The sequence below is a fragment of the Lissotriton helveticus genome, chromosome 1_1 (assembly GCF_964261635.1).
Source record: "Lissotriton helveticus chromosome 1_1, aLisHel1.1, whole genome shotgun sequence".
In the NCBI taxonomy this organism is placed as follows: Eukaryota; Metazoa; Chordata; class Amphibia; order Caudata; family Salamandridae; genus Lissotriton; species Lissotriton helveticus.
In genome coordinates, this window is record NC_136057.1 from 1,659,481,620 (window position 1) to 1,659,504,975 (window position 23,356).

Sequence of the window (23,356 nt, forward strand, 5' to 3'; positions counted from 1 at the left end):
TCCTTTCCATCTTCGGACTTACCCTTGGTCCTTCATGTATTAACGGGTCCTCCCGTTGAGCTTTTTGAAAAGTCTTTATTTAAAATACCTGACCTCTAAGGTGGTATTCATAGTTGCCATTTATACAAGGAGAAAGATTGGGGAAATTAGAGCTTTGCTTTCCTTCATCCGTTTTTTTCCAGGTAAGGTTTGTCTGAGCACCCTCTTCTTGCCCAACATACCCTCTTCTTTTCAATGCTCATATGACATTGTTCTTCCAGTGGTCTATATTCTTCCATCCTACACAACTCCACACACTCTTGATGTGCAAAGAGCATTTTTCATCTACTTAGAGAGAACTTCCTCCTTTCAGAAAGTAGACTCTCTGTTCATTACTTTTGGCCTTTTGAGTAGAGGTATTCGTCCATGCACATCAACTGCTTCAAGATGGATCATGACTGCCATAATCAAACGTTATGAAATGTCAGGTTCAGAGGTTCCCACTCAGTTACACAGTAGATGCACTAGGGGAATTTCAACATCATGTGCATCAAACATCACTAAAAGGGATTTTTTTGTGCAGCTAAATCAAAATCTGCTCACACCTTTTACATTACCAGTTGCATTTTGGTGCGAATTTTCCAATGGATTTTGGGAACCATGTAGTGTCTTCTCTGTCTGAAACATAAGATGTCATAATGCAACTGCACGTTTAAAATAACATTAGAAAGAGGAGATTTGATAAAAAGAAAAATATTCACATTTGTGAAGCAAATCTATTGATACATTGATTTATTAAGTGTGTTGGAAAATAACGTGTTCAATCATTTCTTCTTGGGTATTGTTTAAACTTTTAAGGAAAGCTTTGAGGAAGATGGACGAGGAGGCCGGCAATGGCCTAGTTATTGACCAGTAATCTTTATTTCTTCTAGTCCAGGTCTTCTTCAATGCAATACTGAAACCAACTCCCCCCTCGGGTGTAGGGGTTGATTATTTAATTTCCTAATCTTTTTTAAAGGCTTGATGTGCAACAAGAAGCATTCACTAAGTTCCTCCCCTTTTACAGACTGCTGGGTAATGGCAGCCATGTTGGGGGTACTATTTTCATCAGCTGGGGAACATCTTCGGAGGTAACGTTATTTTCTCCGCTTGCCAGGACTGCAGCGGGGAAGACCTTGACTCGAAGTAATGAAGATTACTGGCAAGTAACCAGGCTATTGGATCCTACAGTTCTAGCTTTTCTATTGCATCGTAGAGCACAGACAACACTGAATACTACAGTACAAACAACAATACTTGCCGCGGCATTAGCTCTGCCAATAAATTGTACAGCTTAAACACTGTTCTACCCTACAGCAATAACTATGCTATTAGATCCAAAAGTCAGTTGCATGTTCTTAGATGCAGCAATGCGATAATTGTATTTCAAAATGTATATGTAACACCCCTCATAAACAAGGGGATATAGTTGTTTTAATACTCTTATGAGAAAATGAATGTCAAACAGTAAGTCAATAGATCTCCTACACATGCCTTCCCCAACCCACAATAGATCACCAAGGAACTCACAGGTGTTGTAGTATTGCTGTCCATAGCTCTCCTTGACATCGTTCGGCAACCGGGCCCACACGGCATGTAAACTTTCCTCCACTATTTGCTTGGTGGAAAAATCAGTCTTGAAGCAGCCAGGTTCCACAATTGAGACATTAACGCCAAATGCCCGGAGGTCACGCCTAATGATTGACACAGAACACGCAGAAAAAGGTTGAGGAATGGTTCTGAATCGCAAGACACCTTATAAAAAAACAAGCACTGCAAGCATAAGACCACACAATGAGAATGTAAAGCGCAGGGTCACATTTGCTGCTGGAACACTCCATTTTAAAATCTCAGTAACATTGAAACATCTCAAGTGAAATAAACTCCATTTGGACTACCAGCCAAAGGTCCTTTGTCCTTTCAACATATTTAAGCTGGATGTTCTGATTTATTTTTCACTTGTTCAGGACCACCAGGGAAAGCCTGGCTGTCTCAAACAGGATAGCAAATCAATTACCTCCACACACTTAGAGACAACTCCTGGCATTTCTTATTTGTTTTTCAAAACAATTTTCTGCTTGGTAAGTTTTTATTTACAAAAACAAAGAAGTTTTCTGTGCAGTCTTTGTCCACACAACAAGCCTTCAGGGCTTTCAGTGGGGCTGCCATGGTATCTCTCCTCCGAAGGCACAGAGATCTTGGTGCAGGTCTCTAAATAAGGCACGCTGCAGTCCACCAGGGCAGCCAAGAACATCCCTCTGCTGCCCTTGCAGAACAGAGTACAGCCTCACAATATATAAATGAGGGCTTAATTACGTATATACTGTCTTTTGATAGGGGCTGCAACTAATCTGAAGTAATCCATTGTTTTCTCTTTTTTAAATGTGTCTCATTTTAATTTTAACACAATTTGGTCAACGCAGTTGTAAAAAGATGACAGGTTACATTTTTTCCTCCAAACTCATGTCAGTCATTTGATTGGATGGCCATGCCAACAATGTGCTCCTTACCTCAAGCTGTCAGAGAAAGCCTCCACTCCATACTTGGAAATGGAGTACCCGCCGGCAACAAGTGCGATCCTCCCAAAAGCACTGCTCACATTGGCAATCCTGCCCTTGCACTTCCTCACCAGGGACACCAGGCTGAGGGTCACATCGATCAGGCCTAACAAGTTCACGTCGATCACCTTTGTAAAATCGTCTTTGGTCAACCACTCATTGGGTGCCATGGGGAAGCCCACACCGGCATTGTTCACCAGACCCCAGAGTCCTGGTTAAAGAACAAAAAATAGAGTGCAGAAGTTATACCCTTGAATCTTTCATACCCACACTGAAGGAAGGTAAGTATTTCAGGAAATAGTAAAAAGAGTGGGAAAATCCTTGGCTTAGGGGGATTAAGCTTCTTGCTCGATACATCCATTTATAGCTGGACAACGACAACAAAATGTTCTGCAGTAAGCATAAGTAGATCGCAGTGCAATTTCTCAATTTGTATTTTTTCTGTCTACCGTGAAAGGAAACAAAAGGTGGAAGGCACCTGTTACTCATGTAGCAAACCTCAAACCACAGCAAGAATACAAACCTGCCCATTTTATCACTGTCTCTATCTTATCAAAGTATGATTTGTAGTTAGTCTCTTCTCATTTACTGATGGAAACTGATTTTAAAAAAAATCAATTGGCTGGTTATGCTTCTTGGCATTTTTTAGGAGAGTCTGGCATATGTATTTAATCAACTGGGAGGGATGAGGAATTTTGCGTGTCCGTTTCTTTCCCCAAAGTATTCACTTGGCAATCAACAAAAAGGGACACTTGTAACACTGTTCGACTTTCGGCTTAGTGCAAATAAGGAAACCCTCAGAGAGGTCAATGTTTACTAGCGAGTAGCGGTATATTCGTTTCTTCCGCCCCACATTGACACTCATGCAGTTATCATCGGGTTTTTCCTCTTGGTATGTACTGCTAGCCTCATCCAGAGGCACCTCAAGTCTCAAGTGTAGTGTCCAGAAACAAAAGGACTTTCCCAAAAGGATTAGTAAAAAATGAAAAAGAGTACCCTGAAAAAATTTTTTAATATTGGGTAAACTTACATTATTAAAAATTTTTTTGAATACTCAATGGTAGACGGAGTTACGTGACTACATGGTATTACTAGAATAGTGGTTTTGTCGACATGTTTCAGCTCTATTGGGCCAGGCGGTCTGTAGAGCTTTCGTCAGGACTAACAGGGGGTAATACAAACAAACATATATAAATCTACTCACACGGATTGTGCGGTAATTCCACAACTCAATACATTGAATTGAGTATTCTTCTCAATCTATGAAGAAATGTACACACAAAGCTATGTTATACTTCATGCTGCGAGACCTAGAGGGAGGTAAGTGCAGTAACAAGTATAGTGCCAATATTAACACTCTTGTAGAAATCATGAGATATTATCATGAAGAAGGGCGTTAAAATTTCAGGTAATAAATTGCTTAACACTGAAAAACGCTGGTGTGCTATTAGGAAGGTAGGTGACTGTGGCTATAGATGCTATTTTCAAAACGAGCGTTAATAGATTTGGTGGCGCGATGTAGGCAAACACTGGTAATCACAAGTGCAAAGAATATAAACCATGCATCATCTGTGGTGTTATTCATATAGTCATGAGGATGCCATTTCATTCGCTTCAATTATTTAACTAGAAGTGCATACCATTATTTACAAAACACTCATCTGTGTGGCGCATTATTTACATTTAAGATTACACGTATAGTCATGAGGATGCCATTTCATTCGCTTCAATTATTAAACTAGAAGTGCATACCATTATTTACAAAACACTCGTCTGTGTGGCGCATTATTTACATTTAAGATTACAAGATAGACGCTCTGCATTAGGGTCTAATAGGCGGCGAGGTTAAGGTAAACACAGAGCGGCAGACGCGACATTGCGGAGGGCTTACCTGTCGTTATTACGACTTCTGCTTCCTTCGGGGGTCCTTCAAACGCCACAGAGCTGAAGCGGAGAAGGAACCTCGATCAGGGCCAGTTAGATTAGAAGGGCTTACCTAGGAAGGCGGTCTCGAGACTCTAGTGTACTCCGCCATTACCCGCATGGAGTCCTCCTCCTGCCTTGTGCTGACTCTGCCCCCGGAGTGCTGGGTGCCAGATTGTAGTTTCTTTTTATAGGAAATAGGCACATCGGGGAAAGTACATTTTAGGCGCATTATCGTGGCTTGCTGTTGCAATAGGTTTAATGCCGTTTTTCTTGGTTTTAGGTAATTGCGTTTTTATAAATGGACAATACATCACCCTGTGTGAGGCAAAGGTAATATCTGCAGGGTCCATTCCCAGGGTCAGGGCCACATGTTGATTATAGAGTCCATTGAAACTAAAAAACGGACATTATTGGGTGTCAGGGATAGAGGATCTTAAATTTTATTATACTGGTAGAGATGGTGGTGAATTACTTAGCGAAGTGATGCCAAGCCACATTATCATTTAAACCAGTGTCAAAGGTACGTAAGCGGTCCACCCATCTTTGCTCTTTTTCATAGAGGGTCTTCTCAGCATTGCCAGATTTATTAGTCAGCATTTCTATAACTGTCCAATGCATTTCTTCGTGCGTGTGATTTTTTTCGATGAAATGAGCACAAAGTTTTGTGGTATTCTTTTTCAGTTTTATATTGCTCCTATGCTCTCCTATCCGGAGTTTTACCTTGCGGCAGGTCATCCCGATGTATCTCTTTTGACACGGGCACTGGATCATATAAATCACATGAGATGAGTTGCAGTTGGTAAACTGTCTCTGGGTCCAAACAAAATCCTCTCCCAATTTCAGGCTTTTTGTTGCTGTTGTAGTCTTACAGGCTACGCATACTCCGCAGGGGAAATGTCCTGAGAGCGGGGTCATGTGGGCACTGTTGGTTATTGAGGTGGTAGCTACCGGCCTGGGACGTGTGTGTACCAGGGTGTCTTTTAGGTTCTTGGTCCTTCGGTTCGCGAATCTTGGTCTTGGCCAATCAAACTTGCCAGTATTGACTATGTGCCAGTTCTTCTTAATGAGCTTTTGGACAGCATATGTAGCTGGATTAAAAGTGGTCACACATGTAGTTAGGTCCTTTACTGGTTCTTTTGGGAACGTTTGCAAAAGGCACTCTCGTGGTTGATTATCGGCCCTCTTCTTACATTTTTTGATGACTTTCTCTGTGTAGTCTCGCATTTTCAGTTTCTGGCTTAGTTCAGCTGCTTGTATTTGATAATCGCAGTTTTTGCTGCAATTCCTCTTCAAGCGTAGGAATTGGCTAAAAGGTAGATTGTCCCGAAGGGGTTTCGGATGGTGACTCTTGTGGGACAGCAAACTGTTTTTCGCAGTTGGCTTCGTGAAAGTTTTGGTTTGTAAAGTACTGTTGTCCTCAAAGATTGTTAGGTCCAGGAAATCAAGGCGGCTACTGCTGGAGGTGTGTGTAAATTTCAGCCAAGGGTCCAAAGAATTTAGCCATATCATGAATTCAGGGAGGTCTTGTTGGGTGTTCCATATTAGGAAAATATCATCGATATATCTCTTCCAGTATATTATACTGGAAGAGAAAGTGTTGTTTTCATTGAAAACCAGCTCCGATTCGAAATGGCTGACATATAGTCCTGCCACCGAAGGCGCGAAGGCGCTGCCCATGGAGGTACCATGGCATTGTAGGTACAGTTGGTCATTGTACCGGAAGAAATTTTCTTTTAGTGCCAATTTGCAACACTCCAGTACAAAATGTCTGGGTGTATTGTACTGCCATGTTGATGAATAAAGGACGTCCTCTAGCATCTGTAGGGTGGAGTCTTGAGGTAGGCTGGTGAAGAGGGATTCAACATCCAGACCTACTAGAAGCATTGTAGCGGAGTTGAAGGGCATATTTTCAATTTGTGTCAAAAGATCCTTCGTATCTCTCAAGTAGGAGCTTGTCTTCTGCACCAGGGGTTTTAAAAATTCGTCTGCGAATTTTGACAGGGGCTCCAGCACCGATCCGATTCCGGACACTATCGGGCGTCCCGGAGGCGGTATTCTGTTCTTGTGAGTTTTTGGGAGTGAGTAGAAGTAAGGAGTGACTGGCTCCTTAGCCACTAGAAATTCTGCCTCTTTTTTAGAGACCCAACTTTTGATTTCAGCCTCATATACCATTATGGCTATGGTGTTCTGTAGTCTTTCGGTAGGGTCCAGTAGGATTCTTTGGTAGAATCTGGTGTCGGAGAGGAGGGCTAGGCACTGTTGGTTGTATCCTGCTTTTGAGAGGATTACTGTGCCTCCCCCCTTATCCGCAGGTTTAATCACCAGATCTTCATTTTTGCCAAGGTCCTGCAATGCTAGGCGTTCTGCCTTGGTTAGATTTTGAAAAACACTTTTATTGTTTACGTCTAGGTTATCAATACCTTTGAGAAGCGCTTGTTCAAAAGCTTGAAGTTCAGGCGGTATGCAGGAAGCTGGAGGGTTGAAAGTAGATTTCCTACGGAGAGTAGTATCTCCTTCAGGTTGTCTCGTGATGGAATCAGAGAAAAAAGCTTTTAGTTTTAAAGTTCTACAAAATTCCGCCAATTCACTCTTGATTTTAAAAGTGTCTATTTTCGGAGTGGGAACAAAACCCAGTCCCTTGTTCAGGACTGATATCTGGTCATTTGTGAGTTGTATCTCCGATAAGTTCACAATTAATGAGTGTTCTTGCTGGTTGATGGCTGCGCCGCTGCCATGCTCCGTGTTTGTACGTTTCTTTGTTGGTCTTGCCAAGTCAGAGACTTTCTTTTTCCTCGGGGCTGGGGGCGGCCTCTGGATAAAAAAGGCTGCTGGTCTTGTGGTGGTCTTGTGGTGGTTGATTATGCTGTCCTACCATTGTTGGTCCATTAATTGGGGCATTTGTTGCATCCCTTGCATTCCCTGCTGAAAAGGGTCTACCCAACCTCCATAGTGTGGTACAAATGGTTGTAGCTCTACAGACCGCCTGGCCCAATAGAGCTGAAACATGTCGACAAAACCACTATTCTAGTAATACCATGTAGTCACGTAACTCCGTCTACCATTGAGTATTCAAAAAAAATTTTTTTAATAATGTAAGTTTACCCAATATTAAAAAAAAATTTCAGGGTACTCTTTTTCATTTTTTACTAATCCTTTTGGGAAAGTCCTTTTGTTTCTGGACACTACACTTGAGACTTGAGGTGCCTCTGGATGAGGCTAGCAGTACATACCAAGAGGAAAAACCCGATGATAACTGCATGAGTGTCAATGTGGGGCGGAAGAAACGAATATACCGCTACTCGCTAGTAAACATTGACCTCTCTGAGGGTTTCCTTATTTGCACTAAGCCGAAAGTCGAACAGTGTTACAAGTGTCCCTTTTTGTTGATTGCCAAGTGAGTCTGGCATATGACCAGATGCAATTTTTTGTTCTTTCGCAAAGAACTCCACAGTTTCTTCTCGTTCATCCGGTAATGGTCGTCGGTTTTTTTGTCCCTGGTATGAGGAATTAACTGCATTAATTGTGATGTGTGAAGTTGCTCAATGGCCCTCCCTTTCCCATCTTTTGGCCAGTAGCCTGTACTCCTACTTTTAGTACAGGTGCCTCAGCAATGCCAACTACCTTTTTCAGATGCTCTCCAATGACCACCAAATCCCCATCTGACTTGAAAAAAATTGAGGAGTCTGACAAACAACTGTAAGTGGTTGGATTGTATAAATCTATGAATTATAAAGATCATTCTCTGCTACACCAGAGCCACACTTCATGTCCTTTCAATTAACATTCCAGCTTAGGACCTTTAAAAGACGTGCCAAAAAAACGTAATATTCTGACATAGATCTTCCATTGAGCCACAGGTCAATGCTGGTAGGTCATGGATGAAAAGGGAGAAAAGACGGGGTGCAAGTAAGCCTCCTGCTTCAGTCCATTGTACATATCTACTTTTCTGGGCTGACCCTGGTTCCCTCCAATCAGAACCTGAGTCCAAGTTGAAGAGTACAGAGCAGCAATCAACCTAATCAAATGTGTGAGGATTTCCTACACAGCGTCCCACGGTCAACCCTATCAAACGCTTTGGAGAAATCAATAAAGGCTGACTATAAGGCCATTCCCTCGTCCACAGAATACTTCTTTACCAGTGTTTAGCAGGCCATAATATTATCTAAGGTTCCACAGATCTTACAAAAACCATCTTGCTCCACAGGAACAAGGTTATTACCAAATGCCCAGTGCTGAAGATGCAGGAGAATACTCTTGGCAAACAGTTTGTCAATCACGTCCAATAGTGCAATTTGCTTGAAACTAGAAGGAAAAGTTTTAGGACCCTTTTTATATAGAGGCACAACAACACTTCTTTTCCAAGGAGACGGTATAACTCACAGAACAAAGCCCATGCAGAAACCTCTTGTTTAATAACAAATATCTGGAGTTCATCTGGGCCCATTGCGCCAAAGAAGCTTGCATCGTTAATAAAATTCGCCATCTCCTCACAAGAGGGTGGGCCATATACTCCAACATCCCGCAACTGGAAAGGACGTCATATAATTGCGAGACACTTTGGGTCTACTTTGCATCGGATACAGGAATGGCCTCAGGCAAGAGAAGAAGCCATATCCCAATTTTTTTTTCTTGGGACAATGATCAGAGTGTCAGCAAAACAATAAAAGAGCCCGTGGAGTATCATTATTTTGGACATTGCCCAGCTACAGATAATGGCAGCTATCTCCAAAAGGTCACTTGTAAAGAGCAATGCCCCTATCATACACCTCCGGGAGTGATAGAGGTTTATCCCCAGATATCTTACGGAAGTGAGTTGCCAATTAATCATTTCTTCCCCGATTCCCACCAAACTGCTCGATATGTCTGGTTTCATTAGGTATAAATAGGACATTTCCTAATTCAGTTTGAGTCGTGAGATATTTCCAAATCATCGTAGAGCATTCACCATAGGATTCAGATCCATCCTAATAGGTGTTATATAAGAAGTTTATTCACATACAAGAAAACTATTTGAGTATCAGAAAGCCCCAGTCCAACCCTTCTCGCCACATCCTGGAAGCAAATGCTTCCATTGCCAGGGCAAATAACAGCAGCAACATTTTTATATATTTCTCCCAAAGTCAAAATGTCATCAGGACCTAAAACAAATATTGCCAACTCAGGAAATTGAAGGTGTTCTCGGTGTCTAAAGACAATAGCACAGAATGGAGTACTTTTGTAACAGCCCCAACCATTACTTCAAGTACACTCCTCAGATTTTGTAATGTGCTACTACCAGGTAAGAACCCTTTTTGTTAAAGAAGAAAAAGCGTTGGCATATGTGGAAGCAGACTTTGGGTCAGGATTTTAACCACAATTTTGAAATCTAGGTTCAAGATCAAGAGAGGACAGTGCCATGTATGTCATATTCAACTGATATTTTCCTGGCTTCAACAAGGACACTATCTAGTTAGTTTATTGAGATATATGCTGCTTAGGTCCTGTGGGAGCTTACTCATACCTGGGACATTCCCAGTAGCTAAGTCAAGTAGAGCTCCTATGATTTCTTGACCCAAAATTGGTTGTTCCATTTACTCTCTATCTCCTAGGTCCATTTGTGGTAGATCTAGTCCCTCTAAGTATGCTGCCATCTCCTTGTGTATGCATTTTCTTCGATCATTTTATAAGGTAACATAGTAATAGCATTAATACTGTTTTACGTATGCCGAATATCCCCACAACCATCCCTTATTGCTGTCAAGGGTATCCCCAGGATGTCTGGTTTAAACCCAACTCATCTCCCTCACAGTGGTGCTTTGCTATGTAAGCTGCATAATCTAAGAACAATATATTTCTACTAAGGAAGCATGGTCTTCCTTTGCAACATGAATGCCCCATGTTCAAATTGCTTCCAATCAGCACCCGGAAAGCAGTCAGTCCTACCCGTTTGTAAGCAAGATGGACTAGGTAACACTCTCCATGCAAGGATCAGGAAAAACTAATCAGAAGGCCAGAATCACCCTCAGCTTCCCATAACACTCACATCACACACCTGAAGAAGCTCCACTGGCTCCCCATACACAAACAAGCACAATTGAAACTCCTCACCCACACCTTAAAGGCACTACAAACACTGGTGTCCACAACTAGGAGCCAAAGGGGGTGAGAACAGGAACAGATCCCCCCTCCCCCACTCAATAGCTACACCTCAACAAAAGACCTGCTCCTACTATATGTATGGACAATGATCCATCATGTGTCACTTAAAGGAGACACCCAATTTTGAGCGTGACAGCAGTGGATCTAATTCTCACAACTGCCTCTCAGTGTCCTAGATCACAACTTAAGTTAAAATATGTGGTACTGTGTCTGCTAGTCCGCCCTTCCATCAATGTGCGAAGGACCTCAAAGAGGAGAAAAAGGTGAGGAAAAGTTTGCAGAGCCTAACGGGAGGAACACCATGGGAGGTTACAGGCTGGTACTCGCCTGTGTCCTCAGGTTCTCATCATTAGCATCTGCCAACTGTAAGAAATAATAAATAGATAGTGCAGAGAAAGTAGTAATTAACAGCGTGAGATACAGCACTCAGTACACCCTGACCCGAGGGCATGATCAAAGTGTTATGGGTATTATGAATATTCAAGGAGGTTGATCAGACTGGCAATCATTTCTCTATCTCTCCTACACAGACTGACTTATTGCAGAGACCATAACGAGACCTGTAAAGAATTTACAGGGGGTGTATTAGTTTCTCCTAAGGGGGTTCAGGTATGCCGATGAGTGGCAACTACCCGGTAAATAGATCACACGTGGTATCTTTGATTCCCCACAGATATATCCTTTTAATGTGATGCTTGTCTGGTGTATATGTTGATGTAATGTGGTATGCTGTTTCTCTGCAGGTACAATAAACGCAGAGACAAGGTGAAGTGAAGCCGCTGACCCTAACCCTGATGAAATTGCCACCAAATTTTGTAAGGCAATGAAACATGTTGGTTTTAATTGAGCAGGCACACAGCAAGGAATAAAATAGTATAGCCAGTGTTGCCTAGCTCATTCTTAAACTAGGGGATACCGGGTTTCTACGTCAGATCTCGGAACCCCTATAGGGTCATATCTAGAATACACACCACACTTTTGGGGTTTTTCTTCCTCTGCACTAGCTACTTATTATTTCTTACAGTTGGCAGATGCTAATGATGAGAACCTGAGGACACAGGCGAGTACCAGCCTGTAACCTCCCATGGTGTTCCTCCCGTGAGGGTCTGCCAACTTTTCCTCACTTTTTTCTCCTCTATGAGGTCCTTCGCACATTGATGGGAGGGCGGACTAGCAGACACAGTACCACATATTTTAACTACAAACACTGGCCCAGCATCAGCTGTCACAATCTTCAAGGCACATTCTCTTGTTCAGACTCCTATTTGCAAACATCCTGTGCATTAGGAAATCTAGATCTGGCAGTCAAGCCTTCTTCTACATCACTCCAAAAGTTTTGAAATAACTGCCACTACACATGAAAGCCTCCTCTTGACATCATGAATTTACAAGGAGCTGAAGACTAGGCTTTTCGAGTAGGCTCTAGGTTTTGCTAGACTCACTCCTGCTCTGCCCCAGGATACCCTCCCAGGTGATAGTGCACTCTACAAATGTGTATACTATAACATAACATAACTCCATTCTGGTCAATTAAAAGTATGTGGATGATGCTGCCCAGCCCGGTCCTCAAATATTAGTATATGACCTCCTTCAGTGATGTCCAGAAGGCCATGTCCTTCGGCATCGTACTCTGCACTCACCAAGTTGGAATGATAGTGAGTCTTCTTCCCCATCAGATGGTAGTTGCCTGGAGTTTGTGTTTTTTCTCTGGCAACGCCCTTCTGGAACAGACCATGTATCGTAGGCTACCATGTAAATTATATATCAGTGATCAAAATGAATAGTCTCAGGTTTGTGGGTTGTTAGTATGTCAAGCATCAACTAATGCCCAATTCCCAAGCCAGTCACCTAAGGCCATAGCAGTTTTATAAACTTGAAATTGTGGGAAAGAAGGATAAGAGCAAACCAACTGAACAACAAGTACACTGTTAAAGGTTTCCCAACAGTATAAGGAGAAGAATAACCCACTCTGCCAGCAGTTTGGGCGTAGAGTTATACTATGTTGACTGATCCAAGCTGGGGGTCAAAGAAACTACCGTTAATGGCAGGCCACCAGTCAGCCTCACTAAAACAGTACATGCTTTTCTCACTGTCCATCAGTTTGCTAACTGCCTCAAAGAAGCAGTGGTTAATTTATAAAACAATAAGTGGTGAGGCTCTCGTCAGGAGGCAGCTTGCACCAGCCCATTTCATGTGTTAGCACCGCCTAAAACAGAACCAAGTACTAACCATGAAAGTGGGGAGAGGATGTGGCAAAATGGCCAGAGCTGCCAACTTCAGAGCTGAGGAACCAAGTTCAAGTCTCGGCTCAACATCCTGTGATTCTTGACAAATCACTTATTCTCCACGTAATTAATGTGTCTTTAATGGGTGTTCATGAAAAGCGCTGGTGTTGATGATTAAGTGCCGGTGCTGAGCACCGGAAACCACTGGTTCAAATTAAGCACTGCAAAGAAGACTCCATATCCACACTAGGACTTGCATGGCAAAGCAGAGACCCAAGTATCTTACACTTGTCCCCTCTATCTGGATTGCAGCCTTCGACTCTTAGCACCTCTTAGGTGATATTCTTGCAACAGTGCCACATGAACCCCTCTACGCCACAAGAATTTTGTTGCCACTGACCATGTCATGAGTGATGCAATATGTGAGGTAATAAGCAGCGCATTGTGGGGTCACGAGTTATAGTTAGCTCAGCTAACTATAACTGCAGAATTTCTCTGGTTTTGGACGGGTGAAATATCAGCCTAACTATAACGTCCCTTTAACCCTTGTTTTTTTCAGTGACATATATATGTAGATATCTTCTTATATGATTAGTTTTAATGTTGCTATAACCCATTTAATGACTAAACATTTGCACTTCATTTTTAATAAGATTATTTTTAATAGTATTAAGAGCGTGGAAGACACCGGAGTTTCAGCATGTCGTGAAGATTTGTTGCCTTCCATACTGATCTTGCACGATAAGCTATACTGTATTAATTTCAGTTAAATTACTTCACCCTCAAGATTCCTTTTAGCTCAGCACTACAATTTAACAGTTCAAGAGGCGCATGCTTTTCTTTTCCCAAAGGAAAGCAAATAGTACTTGTCGTACTCCTGCTTCCTTTCATGCATTATTTCTGCTGTTGAACAGCACAGGATTAAAGAATCCTCTAGCACAGCGAGATAAAATATATGTGTGCTTTCTGTTTGAATACTTTCCCAAGAAGTATACAAAAGGCCTAATTTAGAAAGGAACACACCAGGTAGGAAGTTGCAGCGGCTAGGGCCCACCAGGGTCTGATTAGAAAACAAAAAGAAAACAAACAAAAAGGAAACAATTTTTAAACAAGCATTGGTAATGCAAATAGCTGGCCTATAAATGCACTGTCAAGCCAAACCTAAAAATCCATGTGCGTAACTGCTCTCCTCCCATCTGTGCTGCTGCCTGAGCGAAAAGCTATAACTTATTTTATTAACTGAGGCACTTCAATACCATTTCAATGGCATGTGTATGTGCCACTTAAGTTCAACCTCAGGCAGTTTGATAAATAAAGGAAATGATCACAGCTGTTTGAAGGGAAAGTGCGTTTTTTTGTTGAAGCAGGCATCATCTGCACAGTACTTCTGGCTTCGAACATGTGGGCGGAGCCAGCGCCCCTTCCTGATAATACTCACATAATTTGTCTGGAGACAACTGCGCTGTCAAGCCAGACCATAAAAAGCAAGAGATGGGAAGGGGCTGGGGAGCAGTGGTGGAATGAACAGCACATTGGGATTCTGCAAGTAAACCATGCAAGGAGGAGTAAGTAAGGAAGCAATGGAGGAGCCGGGTGGGGTTATAAATACAAACACCCTCTTCCCTAAACAATCTGAGCAGGATGGGGAGGAACAGGGGAGGAAACGGATAGGCTTGGGAGGATTAAGCAACACTGAGAAGGCAGAGATACTAGGAGGAAAACATCACATGGGGGCGAGAGAGCAAAAAAAGACCTGCCCTCCCACTGAGTGCTGAGAGAAAAAGAAAAAAGTAATTCCCTGATGTAGAGCCGTGGAAGAATACGAATCAACCATTAAAAAAACAATGATAAAGTACCTATCCTCCAGGTCACGAACAAACACAGAAAGGGGCAGAAAATGTATAGAAAGCAAACAAAATTAACAAAAAAATAGCAAGAAAGCTCTCCAATGATAAGCATGGGGCTGATCCCTATAATACACATTAGGTTATCATCAGATGCGAGACCTCAAAATAAGCCAAATTGCTCACAATAAAAATATGTATATTATTTTCATAATCCATTCTTTCACAACATTCATGAGTCCCTTAATCTACCCTCCTGTATAATAGATATTCATGGATATTGTATCCCTATGCATGTGCTACCTTGTGACATTTAATGAATGTTACCTTGTCAGCATTTACTGAATCCTAGATATCTGTTTGAGCTGCCCTCCCAAACGAAGCATATGTTATGTTATTAAATCATTTATTGAGCGCACTAACACTGATTAGTTTCTTGGCGCTAAAATTGACAGTAACACAATCGAAGGTAGGGAAAATAGATTAAAAAGCTTGTCTAAAAAGCCAGGTCTTCAGTGCTTTCCGGAAAGGTAGGAGATCTTGGCAGAACCGGATTTCCAGAGGAAAGGTGTTCCATAAGCAGGGGGCAAGTGTTGCAAACCTACGTCCACCAGAACGTTTAAGTTTGAAGGGAGGGGTCTGGAGAAGGCCTAGGTGGAGTGAACGAAGGTTGCGGGAGGGAACGTATCTGGTGATTAATTGATTAATGAATTTAGGCCTTTTGCCGTGTAGCGACTTAAAGATCATACAGCCTGCTTTGAAGGAGCAGCGTTGTATGACCGGAAGCCAGTGCAGTTTGATGAGAAGAGGAGTCGCTGCCTGCCACCTTGGTTGCTTCAGGATCATCCTAGCAGCATAGTTCTGCACCATCTGGAGACGCTTGAGTAAATAGCTTGGGAGACCCAAGTAGATGGCATTCGCGTAATCCAGATGGGACAGAACAGTGGCGATCACAACCTGGGTAATAGCTTCTGGCGTAAGTAGTCGCCGGACCTTCCTGATTTTTTTTAGCTGGTAAAAGCATTTGGAGACCACCTGTCCCACTTGTGCTTTTAATGAAAGGTCACTATCCACAATGACTCCAAGCGTTTTAGCCGATGGTGATGGTTGCGGAGCTTGACCCAGACCAGAAGGCCAGTAGTGAGAACCCCAGTAATTAGCATCATCCCCAGTCAGTACCAATTCGGTTTTACCTGGATTTAGTTTCAGCTGATTTTGATCCATCCAGGATTTAATAAACCTCATGGTTGACTGGAAATGACTAATGGATTTTTCGGAGTTGTCAATGGTGAAGAGTAGCTGCAGGTCATCTGCATAATTAAATACTCTCACCTGTTTGTCCCTCAAGGTTTGTATAAGGGGGAGTATGTATATATTAAAGAGATGGGGAGATAGGGAGGAGCCCTGTGGCACTCCGCATGGGATAGTCTGTTTAACACCGGTTAGGTCCCCCAGGCGCACGGCTTGGGAGCGATCCTCGAAGAAGGACCTCAACCAGCAGGCCGCCACGCCCTGTATGCCGGCCTGTCCGACACGATCGACCAGGATGTTGTGGTCGACCGTGTCAAACGCGGCCGACAGGTCCAGGAGCACCAGGGCCTGGGGAGAGCGTCTATCTGCGCAATCTCGAAGTGTATCCAAAACTGCAGTGACCACTGCCTCCGTAGAGTGTGCCGGCCGGAATCCAGCCTGATGAGGGTCAAAACAGGAGGACTCCTCCAAAAAATTAGAGAGAGTTTTCGCCACGTGTGCCTCTAAAATGTTTGCCAGGTAAGGCAGTAAGGAGAAGGGCCTGTAGTTTGCCTTACATCCAGGATCCGCCCGTTTTTTTTTTTAGTAGAGGTATGACCGTGGCTTCTTTGAAAGCAGACGGGACTGTGCCTGACAAGAGGGAGTCATTTAGAAGGGCAAGAACAGGGGTTGGGTAAGTGGAAAAGCATTCTTTCAAAATACGAGGGGGACAAATATCCAGTGGGGAGCCAGATTTGACTCTCATCATTAGTTCCGAGAGCTGGCCATGAGTTATGGGTTGAAAATTGGTAAGGGTGGCAGAGCCAGTCTTTATTGCCATGCCGGTCGTGATTGGAGTCTTAGATTGGGGAATGCTAGTTTTTATGCCTGTGATTTTGTCACTAAAGTAAGTATTAAGTGAGTCACAGAGACACTGAGTAGGGATTACTTTAGGACGAACATTCTCCAAGTTGGTCAGTTCATTAAAGACCGAGAAGATATCTTTAGATTTGTTTGATGAATCTAGGATACGAGAAGAGAAATACTCTGCCTTTGCTGCAGAGATGGCATTCATATATTCCTTCCTCGCCCTAGTATATTTGATTTTTCCCTCAGTGTCATAATCACGGCGCCACAGGCGCTCAAGATGCCGGAGAGCCAGTTTCCTGATTTTCAAATCGGCAGAAAACCATCTGTTGGCATCCGTGCGCCGTGCGAGTCTAATTCTTTTGTAAGGGGCATGAAGATTGCTGGCCGTTTGTAGCCAGTCGGTTAGAGAGGAAACTGACAAGTTTATGTCATTGTCCAAGGAGGGGACATCATTGGCTAATGACTGCAAAAAAGCAGTCTTATCCATAGCGTTCCAATTTCTGGCTAATCTGCCAGCGATTGGCACAGTGGTTCTGATGTGAGTAACACAAATCTTAAATTTAAGGATAAGATGGTCTGACCATAGGCAAGGCAGGGTTAGCGGGGAGGTCACGCAAGTGGTATTAGACCACACCTGGTCCAGTATGTGTCCTTTATCGTGGGTGGGGGAGAGCACCAGTTGCTTAAAGTTAAGGTTACACAGAAGGTCAGTCAATTCCGCCGATTGAAAGCCCTCTGATGGATCTTTGTACCAGTAATTAAAATCACCTACTAACATGACCCTGGCATGATCTAAAGCTAGGTTAGCAACTTGCTCACTAAAAGCCATGGGTAACAGTGGCATTGAGGTGGGCGCTCTATACAAAAGGACACATGCTATAGTCATGTGGGGAGTAGCAATTTTTAGTACAAGGTTATCTGTGTTGGCTAGCGTCAAACAGGTAAGAGTGGTGACATCCAGGCTAGAGTGGATAATCGCCGCAACTCCACCTCCTCCTTTCCCAATAGCGCGGTCTGCCTGAATAATGTAGTAGTCAAGCGGCAGAGCTGCTATGATATCGGGTGCTCAGGTAGGAGATAACCAAGTTTCTGCCAGCAGGAGGATGTCAGGTTTCTCCGTGTCGAGTAACAAGAAGATGTCCATCTGATGCTTGACAAGGGAACGAGTGTTGAGGTAAAGGATAGCAAGCGAATTGGGGGGTGGATTGGGCGGTGACGAACATGCTGCACGAGTGGAAAGGTGACAGCCTTGGCTCAGGATACCATGCTTACATAGCTGGTGGAGTGTATCCTTTGATAGGAGTAAATGATCATTATTTTTATTGCACTCCAAAAGGTCGGCCCTGGAGTAGTCGATGGTTTTGGTATTATGAGGTGTCCCTGGTCCCGGTCGGTCGTGGACGGGCGCAGACGGGCTTTCCTTTGGCGCGCCTTCGGCGCGCAATCGTCGCGCCCGCTGCGCTCGTCCGCTGCGCTTCCGAGGAAAGCACATGGTTTATGGAAGAATGGACAGATGGTCGGTGGGCGTGGCCTCCAAAGAATGATAGTAGCAACAACAATTTTTAAAATAAGCTGCCTCCCGGCTTTCCGCCTCAGGAGTGTGTTACGACAAATGGGAGCGCTCGTAATCAGCGTCCCCTTTGTAGTGACGGTCGGTGGGCGTGGCACCCGAAGGGGGCGTGGCCTGCGGGCTGAGCGAGGCGCTGGAAAAGCGTTCCACGCCTAGTTACAGGACAGCGCTGAGTCCGCTTTTCAAGCGTGAGGAATGAGGGGGTAAGTGAGTTTTTTAAAACAGAAATGATAATAGCAACAACAATTTTTAAAATAAGCTGCCTCCCGCCTTTCCGCCTCAGGAGTGTGTTACGACAAATGGGAGCGCTCGTAATCAGCGTCCCCTTTGTAGTGACGGTCGGTGGGCGTGGCCTCCGAAGGGGGCGTGGCCTGCGGGCTGAGCGAGGCACTGGAAAAGCGTTCCACGCCTAGTTACAGGACAGCGCTGAGTCCGCTTTTCAAGCGTGAGGAATGAGGGGGTAAGTGAGTTACAGCTATTTTGTTCCCTGTATACGACCATGGACAATCATTTGATCCCCAAATTCACGCTATAACACTTTCAGTAAAATATCAGATGAAGTATAATAAAAATAGTGATTAACTAGCAATTGAACATCTTACCTTTGTCACCCACTTGCTGCTTCACCCACTGCGCCATGGCAGCCACGCTCTCGCCCTTGGAGACGTCCAGGTTGACGGTCTGCAGTCTCTGAGAGGTGACTTCCTTTAATTGCTCAGCTCCTTTCCGGGTCAGGCACGCCGCCAGCACGTGCATCCCTCGCTTGTCCAGACAGCGTGCCAGGAGGTTCCCAAAACCGGAGTCACAGCCAGTGATAAAAACATATTTGTCCTGGAGTTTTGGGACCGTCTGCCTCTCCCGAAGCCACCGAAAGACAAAGTACAGCCCCGTCAGAATCGCCAGGTAAAGCCACATCCTACAAACAAGCAAAGGCAGGTTCATGAATTCTGCTATGTATAGATACTACATTTATGCACACCAGCAACAGATGTCTGACACACCAACTTTTGCATTAGGAATGCATAGAAATAATATTCCTCTTGTAGATAAAAATAAAAAAAGTTGTTATGTAACACTCTTCGTCTGTAACTAAGAAACACTTTATAAAATCATGCAAACAGTATGACATCTGTTGCCAATCTGTAATGACGACACCATCCAAAAGAAGTAAATATCCAGATCTTTAGTAATAAACTGCTGCTCATTCGTCTGTACGTGCGCACCGTGGCCAGGACCTTTGAACTGTTCAAATCCAACTGCCACGCAGAACAATAGGTTCTGTTGACTCTTAACCTTCCACCATTTAAAGATATAAGGCTGCCGGCTCACATCATAATCTACACAGATACTACATACCTCCCTGCCTTGGAAAACTAACACATTAGTGAAAGATTGCAATACTAAAAATAGCATATAAGAGTTCACAGTAAATTCCAATTAACATCAATTCACCTAAATATACAAAAACATATGAAAGATTTGAGGATACATAAAAAAAGAACTATATATGTTTTTCAAAAATGACATAATCTCTAAGCCTAGCAGGTCTAACAGTGGAAACTTCAGACACTTTGCTTTGACAGAGATAATCTACCAATCAAGAAATCTGGAGTGGAAAATTATGAACTACTAACTTTTACCATGTTAACCACATTTCACCAATGTCCTCCACTCGCCCTCACAGCATTCCCACATACTTTTTCAACACAAACTGGATCAATTAACGTTTTTCCTTTCAACATTTCTTCTAAAGAAACACCATCACCAACCCTCCTAGACATCCATAGCAGCCAGAAAATATTAGAAGCTTTTCTTCTTCTCAGAAACTCAAAAGGGGAAACATTAGTAGATGAATGTGGAGTGGTCCTATAAAAACACAACATACCTTTAATGGCTTTTTGTATATCACATTTGCACTCAATAGCCAACCGCATGTAGTCCCTATTCACTGTGTTCATGTGTTTGACCAAGCCATTGCTTTGAGGGTGATAAAGAGAACTTTCCAATTTAGTACCAGTGCATTTTTTGAGAAAACGGTTCTCATCTTTTCTCATAAATTGTACTCCATTATCTGAGACAATCTTTTCTGGAAAACTTTCCCTCAGAAAAATGTATTCTAAAAAATCAATGACTGTCTGAGAATTTGACTCCTTTATAAATTTCAATTCAGGATACTTCCAATGATAATCAATCATGACCAAAGTATGCAATGAGTTTAAAGGAAGGGCATGAAAGGGACCATAAGATCAATACCCAACTTTTTCCAAGGGCCAGTGGGATTGTCAAAGGAGGTGTAAAAAAAACTTTGAAATTCTTGTCAGAAGTACAACAAATTACATAATTTTAAACAAAATCCTCAATGTCACTGTCCATATGTGGCCACCAGAGAGAAACACACAACCTGTGTTTGGTGAGAGTAGCACCCAAATATCCTTCATGGGCTTCCTATTATTTTTTGTCTTATACTAGTAGGAGGAACTAACCTATTACACCTCAACAGCAGCCCATCCTTCACAGACAACTAATTAGCCACTTTGACAAACGGTTGACACTCGAAGCCAAGAATCGAAGCCAATATTCTTTTCCTTAGTCCATCCTTCAATAACATATTTTTTTTACTTGAGTGAGACCCTCATCGCTAGAGACTGAGTATCTCCACTCAGATTCTAAGCAAGAAACTATATTGGAAATTTCAATAGAAGCAACTATGAAATCTTCAAGTTCCTTTTATTTCAAGATGAGACCCAGAAGAGTCCAATATTCCTTCAGAAGGAAATCGTGGAAGAAAATCTGCTTTAGTATTTATCCTGCCTGGAATATATGCAACATCAAATTGATATGTAGAAGTTTGATGGACATTTTGGCAATTCTTGGAGAACAGTCCCTCACTTTTTTCCCATTGAGAATGAACACTAAATGTTTGTGGTCAGTTTGCAGTACAAAGCGTCTTCATCAAATATAACTGTGACATTTTCAATGGCCCTACAACCCAGAAAAGACTCCTTTTCAATTACTAAGTAAAGAATTTCTGTATTTTTAAGAACATGTACAGCTTCCTCACACAGCATCCCAGATTAACTAAACTTCTTTTTTTTACAAGTTACTGTTTGGCCTAATGTTTGAAACAAAACCAGAAATGAGCCTAGAATAATACTCACACATCCCAAGAAGGAATTTAACTCCAGTATCTGTAGGTGGAGATGCTTCAAGAATACCAATAACTAAAGCGGCCTTTGGATGGATTCCATCAGAAGAAATTACCTGGCCCAAATACTCAACACTATCTTTTAGAAGTTCACACCTGTTACATTCTAAAGCAATCCCATAATCACAAAAAATGGACAAAACATTTTCCAAAATCATATTTTGTGGACATCGATCATGAGCAAAAACAAAGGACATCATTTTGGAAAATTGATACGCTTTTGACATCCTTTAACATATCAAACAAAACCCTTTGGAACACAGATGATGCCGAAGCCAAACCAAACAGCATGCAGCAATAATGGACAGTGCCAATATGTGAAACAAATGCATTAAAATGCCTTAAATCAGGATATAAATCCACCTCATTATATGCTGACTCCAGATCAAATTTTAGAAACCATCTGGTGCCAGAAGCAACAGATAGGAGTGCTGTCTTCACACCAGAATTGATATCCGTGTCTGTAACCCCAATATGGTCCCATTTTTCACAGACATTGCATATCTAGGTCACACACTCTCTGACCACAGTCCTCTTCAGGTGATCATACATTGGGACAAGTGACAAACCCTGATGCCTACATGTAGTCGACACACACTTTTCCTACAAGACTACTTTTTCTGAGAGGCTCTGGGCACACACATCACCAATAGTGGACAATATGGAACATCAACTGACACTAGGGTGTAGGGTGGTGCCTTTAAGGTGGTCAAATGTGGGGGAGGAGCAAGATGGCGGATTGATGCCGTTACTGAGAGGCTGCAGCACGGTCTGGCCCCCGAGAGCTCGTAACCCCTGATGTGGAAAGCCTGTCTAATGGGGAGAAAGTGCTAGAGGCTTGCGAGGGGGAGAATTGTGGCAAAAGTGGCAAAAGCAGTAAAAAGCGGAAAGCGGAGCCTCAAAGGGCTGAGTGCTGCAGACGCCCCCATCCGCTAACTGGCTGGATTTGGCATCTGTTCGAGAAAACCGATTGGCTCACCTGATACATCCTGCTGTAGCTCTGCCGGCAACTCACGGTATGGGATGCAGGCGCTGACAAGGGTCGGATCCGGGCGTTCTCCAGAGCTTTTGCTCACCTACGTGGTGGTGCGCCTTACCGCCCGACGCTCTTTCAATTGCCTCAGCTCCGGTTCAGCCCCGCGGATAAGGACGTCTGCTTTGGCAATGGCTCCGCAGAAGAATCCACCACGAGGGACCGAGCCACAAGCCTACTGCCAGTGAGCATAGAATCACCAGGAGGTGAGCAGGTCGCTGGGAAGGCTGATGGGAGCAGAGCAGACCGCGTTAAACATGCTGGGGGTCTCGGTAAGCCGGTGCTCCGGTACCTACAGTCAAAGAAATCTGTGGAGCTATTGAAAACTGAGATAAATACAGAGAGTGCGGCTAGCAATAAATTAGTTGAGATAATTACTAAATCGATTGGCTTGGATCAGACTGACCTGTCAAACGATAGGGGCACAGATTGGGTAATGTCTGATGAGCCTGGTGAGACTGACGAGATCGAAGATGAGGGGGTGGTAACTAAGAACAGTGTGGTTGCCTCAGGACTTATAGGGGGGCCACAAGTGATAATACAGATCAAATTGAGCTGAATAGTCCACTTGTGTCAGGCGACATGCCTAACAAAAAAACAAGGCTGGTAGAGACACAAGAAACTCTGACGCTCTCAGACTTTGTCTCAAATGGGCATCTTATCGCAGCTAGTCAGCATTAAAGCAGAATGGTGAATGAGAGGGAGCAGGTGAAGGAGCCTGGAGAGGCATGTGCTGGCA

General features: G+C 43.2%; 1 protein-coding gene across 3 annotated transcripts in view; it reads right to left on the reverse strand.

The window, feature by feature from the left end:
• Window positions 1–23,356, reverse strand: part of LOC144830053 (17-beta-hydroxysteroid dehydrogenase type 6-like) — a 123,375-nt gene that overhangs the window by 17,843 nt on the left and 82,176 nt on the right. For 2 of the 3 annotated variants that reach the window (XM_078688879.1, XM_078688878.1), the window contains exons 2-4: window positions 18,982–19,295; window positions 2,529–2,787; window positions 1,549–1,712 (exon numbers count right to left, since the gene is read on the reverse strand). In XM_078688879.1, the coding sequence (XP_078545005.1) occupies window positions 1,549–1,712; window positions 2,529–2,787; window positions 18,982–19,294 (736 nt within the window). In that variant the 5' untranslated portion in view covers window position 19,295. Of the gene's footprint in view, window positions 1–584; window positions 658–1,548; window positions 1,713–2,528; window positions 2,788–18,981; window positions 19,296–23,356 lie in introns of all 3 variants that reach the window. The other variant, XM_078688880.1, reaches the window with a different exon arrangement.